Source organism: Cebidichthys violaceus, unplaced genomic scaffold (genome assembly GCF_023349555.1).
Source record: "Cebidichthys violaceus isolate CVI_PGR_0920_01 unplaced genomic scaffold, fCebVio1.0.p SCAF_19, whole genome shotgun sequence".
Taxonomy (NCBI): domain Eukaryota; kingdom Metazoa; phylum Chordata; class Actinopteri; order Perciformes; family Stichaeidae; genus Cebidichthys; species Cebidichthys violaceus.
Window position 1 is genome coordinate 2,276,739 of NW_027176361.1, and position 10,842 is coordinate 2,287,580.

At 41.8% G+C, this 10,842-nt stretch overlaps 1 protein-coding gene across 2 annotated transcripts; it reads left to right on the forward strand.

Moving 5' to 3' along the window:
- The first annotated feature begins 1,430 nt into the window (after positions 1-1,430).
- LOC137874501 (low affinity immunoglobulin gamma Fc region receptor II-like) lies at positions 1,431-6,053 on the forward strand. 2 transcript variants are annotated; one of them, XM_068713204.1, is made up of 6 exons: positions 1,431-1,755; positions 2,369-2,629; positions 3,006-3,248; positions 4,090-4,224; positions 4,673-4,744; positions 5,431-6,053. In XM_068713204.1, exons 1-6 carry the CDS (start codon positions 1,725-1,727, stop codon positions 5,481-5,483), a joined length of 795 nt encoding a protein of 264 aa, XP_068569305.1. In that variant the 5' UTR covers positions 1,431-1,724; the 3' UTR covers positions 5,484-6,053. The 2 variants fall into 2 exon arrangements, with proteins under 2 accessions (XP_068569305.1, XP_068569306.1); XM_068713205.1 differs by having other exon boundaries at positions 4,093-4,224.
- The last annotated feature ends 4,789 nt before the right edge of the window (positions 6,054-10,842 follow it).

Below are 10,842 nucleotides of genomic sequence, written 5' to 3' on the forward strand. Positions count from 1 at the left end.
TCTGACGTAGTGATACGAGGGGACGTGACGTGACGTCAGGGAAATTACGCATTGTTTGGTTAGTTTCCAAGACATCAAACGATTCAATATTTTAACACAGCTCTGTTGCTTTGTTAAACACAACTCCAACACTACATAACTAGACACAAATACACAAATACACATAGAAAGTCATGTTCCGTCTTTATGTCTGTCTGTCCGTTGAAACGTTTCTGTTTTTAAATGAGTGACATTTTTAATTGACTCCTAAAAATCAAAGAGTTATGATGAATCAACTCATGAGTCATCATCACGTGACTGTTAAAAATAAAAATAGAAGTAGATAGATACAGGTGAGTTTTTAATATGTTCATAACGTCTGTGAATTGTAAACAAATTGATACATATTGATTGGGTAATAACATGTTTTTATGTATTCATATATTTTCTATAGAGACTTTATATATACAGATCTACTGTCATGTTCTATTTAACATACAGCCTAAAACATTTCATTTACCACTACATCAATTAAACATAAATAAATAAAATACATACAAATACAATCCTGAGTAAATTATACTTACATTTAAATTAAATATAAATATAAATATAAAAAATAAATAAAATCCTGAGTAAATTAAACTTACATTTAAATTAAATATAAAATAAATAAAAGAAATAATATAAATACTGAGTAAATTATACTTACATTTAAATAAAATATAAATAAAATAAATAAAATAAATAAAATAAATAAAATAAATAAAATAAATAAAATAAATAAAATAAATTATCATTGCGTGGTGTATGACTTATCTATCTTGTGACTCAGCAAGAATAGTAAAAACCTAAAAACTGGGAATAATAAATCATTCTAAACAGAAATATGAATATGTATCTATAGTGATGATGGTAGAGAAGAGCCTTAAACCTGAACCACTGGAACAAGTCGTCAAAATACAACTGAATGTGGAACACACTCGTGTTACAGAACATCTGCTGTGTTCCAGCAGAGAACGTGAAATAAAGTGAAAATATCTAATTTATCAGCCTGAAACCCAGAGGACAGAGAAACGCAGCAAATCCTCAGAGAAGCAGAGAATGTTTGACTGTTTGAACATTTATATTCGTAGGAATGTTCTTTCAAAAATAATAACTTTTTACTTTTATAGCACCTTTAAAAACAGAGTTTACAAAGCAGCAAAACAACAACAACAGAAAGCTCAGTGAGACAGAAAACCAACAAATACAAATAAATCAGAAAAGCGACGACGTCACATGAAAGCCATTGTAAAAGCTGTTCATATCTCTTCAGGACTGGATGCTCCATTTCATTAGCGTTGACCTATTTAACGCTCGGACGCATTGCGCAATTGCAACCGAGCGCAGACGTCCTCGTATTTCAGCCAATCGGTGAACCTTCATCGGTCTGTTCAAGAAGAGCGAGATAACAGCAGGAAGCTTGTGGCCTGTGATCTGCACTTCAGCTTCAAGAGTGATAGAATGCAACACGTCCGTCTGTAGTCAGTCAGTCAGTCAGTCAGTCCGTCTGTAGTCAGTCAGTCAGTCAGTCCGTCTGTAGTCAGTCAGTCAGTCAGTCAGTCAGTCAGTCAGTAGTCAGTCAGTCAGTAAGTCAGTCCGTCTGTAGTCAGTCAGTCAGTCAGTCCGTCTGTAGTCAGTCAGTCAGTCAGTCCGTCTGTAGTCAGTCAGTCAGTCAGTCAGTCAGTCTGTAGTCAGTCAGTATGGCGATAACAACACTGTGCGCTGTCGTTGGTGAGTACTGAATGTCTTTGCGCTGTGATTTAGTTGTAAAACGTTCTCTGCATCTCTTAATAACTGTGTTTAACTTCCAAAAATATGATCGTACATAATTCAAGCGATTACTCTTAATGATCCTCACCGTTTACCTTGTGTTTATATTTTTAGCATTTTGCATATTTTGCAACTTTTTGTTCCCGCTACTGATAAACCAAATGCTACATAACATATTTGATGTTGGCAACACAAAGAGAACAAACTGTAACATACAGACACCAACAACTCCTCCTCCAGATGTGTATCTCTCTGCAGAGACGAGCAGCAGCTTCATCTTTAATGTTACTTTTTCTTACTGTGGTTTCACACTGAGAGCAGCTACTTTCATATGTTTCGTCGTGGGCGACGCGTGAAGGTTTTGATTGCATCATCGTGGAGCATTCTGTATTCTGCGTATTGTTGTTAATAACATAAATAACTTCCCATCGACCCGGACAGCGAACACAAACGCCTGCAGAGAAGCCTCAGTGTTTGTTCAAAATAACATCCGTAGTGAAAGAAAGAAGCCGGCGAGCGGTTGCTTGGTTTTCTGCTGAGGTGGTGAAAAGGATTTAAATTTGTGTTCTTGCAGCCGCTCTGAGAGTTCTCCCCGACAGAGCTCAGTTCCTCCAGTACGAGTCCGTCTCTCTGAGCTGTGAGCAGCAGGGAGGCTCTCCTGACTGGAGGGTGAAGAGGAACACATCGACTAAGACAAACCAAGAGTGTTCCTCAGAGACAACCGATCGATCCTGCTGCTTCATCCAGGACCTGTACCCACTAGACACTGGGGTGTACTGGTGTGAGTCTGCAGCAGGAGGAAGGTGCAGTGACACCGTCAACATCATGGTGACTGGTGAGTTTAAACAAAAAGACGGGAAATTCACCTCCAGATGTTCTCCTTTGACGGGGCTGAACATGCAGAGGTTTTTGGTCACCATAGTTGGAGAACGCTCAGTTTCTGACATGCCGATTCTAAAACAAGTCGTCAACCTCCGGGCCTGAAAAGTGAAGATGATGCTGAAGTGTCTCAAAGCTGCAATCTAGAATTCTATGGTTTTTCTAGAATGGACTTCTGTCCGGACTTCCGAGGTGCTTGGAGGAGGTCAAAAGCCTGAAGAAGTCTGGAAGAGGAAGCACGTTGGTCCGGCATTAAAGTCGTTCTTCAGACTACAAGTGTTGCCGGAGCTTTGACCTCTTCAAGTGAACTATCTTCTGGTCTTGTCTCTCAGGTGGATTCGTGATCCTGGAGAGTCCCGTCCTCCCCGTGACAGAGGGAGACAACGTGACTCTACGCTGCAGAACCAAGTCGACTTCCAACCTCACAGCCGGTTTCTACAAAGACGGCCTCCTCATCGGGAGCAGCTTCACGGGGAACATCACCGTCCCCGGTGTTTCCAAGGCCGATGAAGGACTCTACAAGTGTAACGTCTCTGGAGTCGGAGGGTCTTCAGAAAGCTGGCTGACTGTCAGAGGTGAGGACAGCCTCAGAGGGACAGTTCACCACAAAATCAAGAACACAAAGATGTCTCCAAAAACATGTATTTGAAGTCTCTTTCTAGAAACCGTGACCCGGTTCCTAGATAATCCACAGACTGTGTCCTCTGCAGTGTTTCATGTAGGAACTATTTTCTTTCTGGAGAAGGAAGCGTGCATCTAGACTGGATGCTGCTAGCTCACTTAGCATCGATCGCTAACGTCACAGCTCAGCGGAGGAGGACGCTTCACCTTCTGCGCGGTGAAGTTCGGTAGAAAGAAAATAGTTCCTGCATGAAATTTGGGCTTTTTCAAAATTATTCTTTGCCTCTTTGAGCACCAAAAGCATATAATTCCATATTAATGGAGAAAAGACGGACATCTCTACTGCCGATATCACACACTAAAACAATCCAGACTGATAAATAGCGCTACAGGTAACAGGTTTGGGGTGAACTGTCCCTTTAAGGGCCCCGAAAAACTACTTCTACATGAACACCCAAGGAAATTATGTCGTTTAAAAACCTGGTTTGTTTGTATTCTTCTGAAGTCTGTAATTAGGTTTTCAACAGGAGTTTCTTTTTAAGATAGTTTCAAGAATAAGTTAGACAATGAGAGAGACGGAGGAACAAATACAGAATTTGGTTCCACCATTATAAACATCTGTACATCTTTACATTTTCTGTCTGACCAGCGACAGACGAGAACATTCAAATTTAAAACATAAAGGTTTTTATCAAACTGAGATTTATCCAGAGCGTATTCAGCACAAAGCCAGCCAGCCGTACAGACAGAAGTCTGTTTGCATCGAGGCCAACCTGTGGTATTTCTGTTTTGAAGCAGGCCGACCTGAGCCACCGCCGCCGCCGCCGGACTCCCCCCTCGCAGGCTTTCTACTTCCTGTGGTGGGCACCTGCCTCTCGCTGGTGCTGCTGGTGCTGCTGGTGCTGCTCTGCCTCTGGAGGAACCACAAAGGTCAGCCTGTTTTCATGTCAATAAATCGACTAACCCTCTTTAACTCTTGAAACCGGAGTTTCAGGAGGTCAGAACGTGCCGAGCGTGGAAGTTTGTTGTTGGATTTGCAAACAAGTGGTATGAAATGAATAGAAACATCTGTATGTGAAGTGCGTCAAAAAAATGTATTCATGGGTGATATTGTAACTAAAGAAATGAAAGTATTTCACAATTGATACACAAAAAAGGACAAAGTGTCCTGTAACGTAGCATCACGCTGTCCATAGACGATGGACAGACAATATAATAGAATCAGAGACATATTTACACTATTTCAGTGTCTGTGATTCATTTATGACACAAAAACACATTTTACATGTTTTTCAGCAGTAACTTCCTGTTGTTGTTTTTTTCTCCAGTTTTTTTGTTCTTTTAAATTCACATCAAACACTAAAATGTTGCTCTGCAGGTAAAGTCGACCCTGATGTGTCGTACACGGACGTCACCATCACACAGCAAGCGCAGACAAACAGGATCAGAGGTAAACAAACACACAATAATAAATACCAGCAGATGATAAAAACAATACGTTAAAAGAAACAAGGTGAACCTCAAATATTCTTATGACATAAATAAAACAGTTTGAATCTGTAATGTAACGACACTCTGGGTCCTGCACACTGTGTTTGTTGTTATCTGCATAGAGATAGAAGTCCCGCCCTCTCTACGCTCCTATTGGTTCATGGTTACATAGTGAACAAAACAGTCGGCATTACAAAACCTCATTGTTCTACCTTATCAGGCTGACCCAGTTTCTATTCTACGTTTATGGGCTTGAAGTGACGACATGTATTTAAAAAAGCACATGCATAGAAACAAAAACACAGAAAGACAAATATGAGTATATAACAAACCCAAACAACAGCAGACAATCGTGTACAATAGTATCTTGTCCTTTGTGTTACGACCTTTACTTCAAGGATGAGAGCAGCCTCGCTTCCTGATATTTAATCCTACATTTCATAGTCAAAGAGAGGACAGGTACTCATGGTTTTTAACCCACATATTTGGTTTTATTAAAGCATTAAAGTATAGTGGACAAGTCTGTTGTTATCCTCTTGAAAGGGGAAACCCTCCTCTGTTTCCTGGTCGCAGTAATGGAACATTCATTATTGTGGGAATCGAACAGCGACACAGTGTTTCTATTATTCTGTCCTTCCTCCTCAGATGCGACCGCTGCTCCGACCTTCTACTCAACGGTCAAACCGGGAAACACCTGACAGGAAACGACACGAGGGTGGAAATCTATTCTGTAATGGGTTAAACAGAAGTTGATTTTTCTAAGCAAACCTGCATCAACAAGGGATTAAAGTGTTATTGGTCAAATAAAAACTCATAGTTTCATCATTTAAATACAAGGTTTCAGCAGTAAATTATAAAATCAATCTGTTAAATGTTTGATAATGTTTAAATGTCTAAATGTTTCCAGTAGCAGACACGGATATTATAATTATGGATTCATTCTTAAAACATTTAATCAAAGACGAAGACATATTTAAATATGTGTTCCTGTTGTTTAGAAGTAATAAACTATTGAGGTTCAATACTGCGACTGAATAACAACTATCATAACAACTTTATTGTTAAAAGAAAATTACATTTACATCCATTCATTATTAATTATCAACATATCGCTCTCAGGATGATTCCCTTCTTCAGCGACAAAACACATCAAGGAACAAACAGACTTTAAGGGAACAAACTTAAAATAATAATCGTTTCTATTTGTTTATGTTATGTAAACATGTGTAAACAGGGTTATGGGTGCAGCTTTAAATGCGTAACATCTGTTTGAGTTTCTGTCTTCCAGTTATTAATGAATAGTCCTATTTTTAGCAACAAAGTATTTGTGTACAATAAAACAGGTACTTCTTCATTCCTCTATCAACACCTGAAACACACCTTCACCCGTATAGTCAGCACTATTACATCACTGATTATATTTAAAGTATTCAAAACCTGCTGCAGGAGGAAATGTATATGTGAAATCTATGCACAAAATAATTTAAAGACAATTTAAAAAAAGTACAGATGTTTTTTGCAGCAGCAACAGAAAATATACATTAGTTGTGATAACAACATGTACACAACCATTTTGTGCAGGAAGAGTTTGACTACATAAATACTAAAGACATAGAATCAATATAACAGGTGAGAGTGACAGGATTGACAATCATTTCTGTTATTGTTAAAGAAACAAACAAAAGAGGCTGATCCTTACACACAGTGGCAGTCGAGGACAATAACACGTTGTTAAAAGTCTTCATTGCGCATTATAGTTCTCATACCGAAACAATAAAAAAGGTCAGTTTGTGATGGTGATTGGCAGGAAGATGTGTCGTCACTTTTAGTAACTGTACATTAAACTGGACTTCTATGACTTATCCGTTTGTTAGTTCTGAATTAATGCATCGGTATTGAACTGTGGGTAACAACAACACTGGTGAGGCTCAGCTTCAGAGCTCTGTACCGGGGTTATTTCTGTACCCACCACCATGAATACATAAATAGCTTCTCAGTGAGAAACACGCCAATTTAACTTAAAATGTGTCTATTTATGGAAATCTGGACGTCCAAACCAATTAACGGTCCGAGAAGAAGCACTTTGTTAAACGTTAGCTTTGATGAAGGAACGATTTCAAGTAAAATATCTCGACCACTAAAACATACGACACAAACATTCATGTTCCCCTGAGGATGAACTGAAACATCTTTGGTGATCCCTTAACTTTAGCACCATCAAGACGAAATCTGAATTTGTAGCAATACTTTAGTTTATGACCAAATACCTGCAAAACTATAATGAGCCTCAGCTGCTAGTTAGCTAATATTAGCATGCTAACACACTAAACAAAGATGGTGAACATGGTGTACAGTGTGGATCTCCCCCTGTGTGCGTTGTAATCTGAGGTTCTGCTGGCTTTGTAGACAAAGTGACTTTTAGTGTATGTGACCGTGCCACACTGACTAGCTCACCACAGTGACGGCTAAGCCGGTGGCTAGCATAAATCTTGTTCTCTAGGCAGAGAGCGATTCTTTGAATCTTGTTCTCTAGGCAGATAGTGATAGAAACCCCAACAAACACTCAACAGAGGTATTACTACTATCAGTCCTACTACACAGTAGAAGGCGATCCTTCCTCGACTCTCAGGTTGTGATGGACTTCCTGTCTGTGAAGGATCTCTTCCTCCACTTGTTGAGTTTGGTGTCTCAGGTTTGGGTCGATCCCTCTGTGCTGTAAAGACACCAAACAAGTCTGAGTCACTCATGAGAAGAAACAACATCTCACTAAAACAGAAGACTGAATGTCCTCAACAGATTAAACTGAGTTAGTCAACAATAATTGTTTTATCCAATAAATCTCCTGAATTGAACCTGATGAGAAACTTCTACTGAATCAACTCACCTGTGACATTGAGGTGACATTCCCGAGAACCACTTCCATAATGTGTGTCGACTCTACACAGGTAAAGACCTGAGTCATCAGTCCTGAGTCTGGACATGTGGAGTCTGAGTCGTTCTTCTCTGAGGACGTCTTTGTCAAACTGGATTCGTCCTGCAAATCGTTCATGCTGAGACTCTGAGACCTCGACACCTTCATGAAGATGAAACAGGACGAAGGATCTGAGAACAGTTAACATCTCACAGATGATAAAAATGGACTTGATGGAACCGTCTGTTGTGGGGGTGAAGGTCCATTCCAGAGTGACGTTGTGGTTCTCCTCTGCCTGATAGGAGGTCTTTGCCACATCCACTACTAATGATCCTGTTGAGGAGACAGAGAGGGAGAGTGAGGAGCAGACAAACTGACAACGGTAACATGAGAGCCTTCAAACTCCACCTGGAGATGTTTACTGATGCTGAGCTTTAAAGACACAAAGGTATGAACAAGGTGCTTGATTGTAACAATAACTAGAGTGATGTTAAAGTGTGTGAGTGAGGCTGAAGGTGTATTTAGTGAAGCTGTGAACTCACCAGAGACACAGGAGGTAAGTTTGAAGAGCAGCAGGATGCTACAGATCATCTTCTCCCTGTGAGAGGAGACAGAGGACCAGAGTCATGAACACATCACATCACAGGTCAACAGAGACCAGCTGCACTCTGTCTGTAGTCACTACAACACTTCTTCTTCTGTGCTTCTCATGACAACATGGGCCCATCCCAAGTCTCTTATTTGTCATTTCCTCGCTAGCGAAGAGAGATCTCCGAGGAGCCATGAGCGAGGGCGCACGAGAGTCGCCTTCCAGGAAGTGTTTACACGGCCGACACGCCCCCTCATTGTTCATCAGTGATGTGATTGGATGCTGCAGCTAATCACTGGAGTTTAACATCACAGTGAGGACGGATGAGATTAAACTCTAGTTTATCTTTGATATGGTTTCTGATTCACCATCTGGTTTGAATATGTCTTCATTGTAGACTGAACAAACAACAAAAAGACCACAAACAACTTTCTTCATTTATTAGAAAGATTTGTCTTTTCTGACATTTCCTTCAATAACTTTTATTATGAATTAATTTTTAATTAATTAAAGAGAGAGAGAGAGCTTTTTACATCATTTAATTCAGTCACATGAGGCTGATCATTCCTGAGTGTTTGATGAGTTTTATCATTTAAGAGAAACCATAATCAAATTCAGTTTCTCTTATTTATGACTTCACAATCAGAATTTCAAAACACACACAGACGCAAATAAGGCCCTCCTTGCGGTGACAGAGTCGCTTCACGCCGCGAGAGCTAACTCTCTCTCCTCTGTCCTGATTCTCCTGGACTTGTCTGCGGCGTTTGACACTGTGAACCATCAAATCCTCCTCTCCACCCTCGAGGGGATGGGCGTCTCAGGCTCTGCACTCTCCCTGTTTGCATCCTACCTGACGGGTCGATCCTACCAGATGACCTGGAGGGGGGCCGTGTCGGAACCACGCATGCTGACTACGGGGGTTCCGCAAGGGTCAGTCCTGGGCCCCCTTCTCTTCTCGCTCTACACAACATCTCTGGGTTCTGTTATTCGCTCGCATGACTTCTCCTACCATTGTTATGCCGATGACACCCAGCTGGTCTTGTGATTTCCCCCCGGTGACACCCAAGTGGAGACGCGCATCGCTTGGTGTTTGGCTGACATCTCGAAGTGGATGACGACACACCACCTCAAGCTCAACCTAGACAAAACTGAGCTACTGTTCCTCCCGGGGAAGGGTTGCCCGCACCGGGACCTGTCCATCACCATTGATGATACCGTGGTGACGCCAACTCGGACTGCGAGGAACCTGGGTGTGACCCTGGATGACCAACTGTCATTCTCAGCAAACATTTCATCTGTTACACGCTCCTGCAGATTCCTGCTCTACAACATCAGGAGGATTCGTCCCTTCCTCACTGACGAGATGGCGCAGGTTCTCATCCAGGCTCTTGTCATCTCCCGCCTGGACTACTGACACTCTCTACTCGCCGGAGCCCCGGCGTCGGCCATCAGACCTCTGGAGCTTGTCCAGAAAGCTGCAGCTCGCCTGGTGTTCAATCGCCCCAAGTTCTCCCACACAACTTCCTTTCTCCGTTCTCTACACTGGCTACCTGTAAGAGCTCGCATCCAGTTTAAGACTCTGGTGCTAGAATACAGGGCAGTGAAAGGAACAGCTCCTTCCTATCTCCAGGCCACGGTCAAGCCTTACACCCCCGCCCGACCACATTGCTCTGCTGCCTCGGGGCGATCGGTCGCCCCGTCGCTCAGAGGTCCTGGTGGCCGATCGACCCGGTCACGGCTGTTTTCTGTCCTGGCCCCACAGTGGTGGAATGAACTTCCCACTGACGTCAGGACAGCAGAGTCGCTGCCCATCTTTCGGCGCAGGCTGAAAACCCACCTCTTCAGGAAGTGCTACCCTGAGCCTTCCACTCAGCACTTATTGTTTTCATACTAGCTTGTTGCACTTATTGTATTCGTATTACTTATAGCACTAACTGTTTTTCTTGTTTCTGCACTTTGGCTCTGAGTTATGCTCTGCTTCATGCTCTTAGATGCTTGTTTGGAAAAGGAAATGTACTTATGACTTCTGGTCACCAGTAGTTCTTATGATTACCAATGTTGAATGCACTTATTGTAAGTCGCTTTGGATAAAAGCGTCTGCTAAATGACTGTAATGTAACGTAAAGTCTCTAACCTTTCAATCAGATTAATAATGACAACTGATACAAATATAAAACAAGAGCGCTTTGTAAAGGATGGGCACTTCAAACTGTCAGTACATGTTGAAAAAAGTCTCGAAACATAACCCCCGAGTTTACCTTAACCATGTTCCAGGGTACCAAGAACGTGACGAGAGAAGACACGTCCAGACGAGCACGCAGCCGAACAGGTGAAGCATAAACACGGCAGGAGAAGCGCGGAGAGGCGGAGTCTGTAGAGAGCTCCACCGGAGCTGCTGTGTGAGTACTGGATCACGTGTGAGTGTACAGCTGTTATAAACGACGCATCTGTTTGCGTTTCCGTCTTCCAGTTATTAATAAATAGTCCTATTTTTAGCAACACAAAGTATTTGTGTACAATAAAACGGGTACTTCTTCATTCCTCTATCCACACCTGA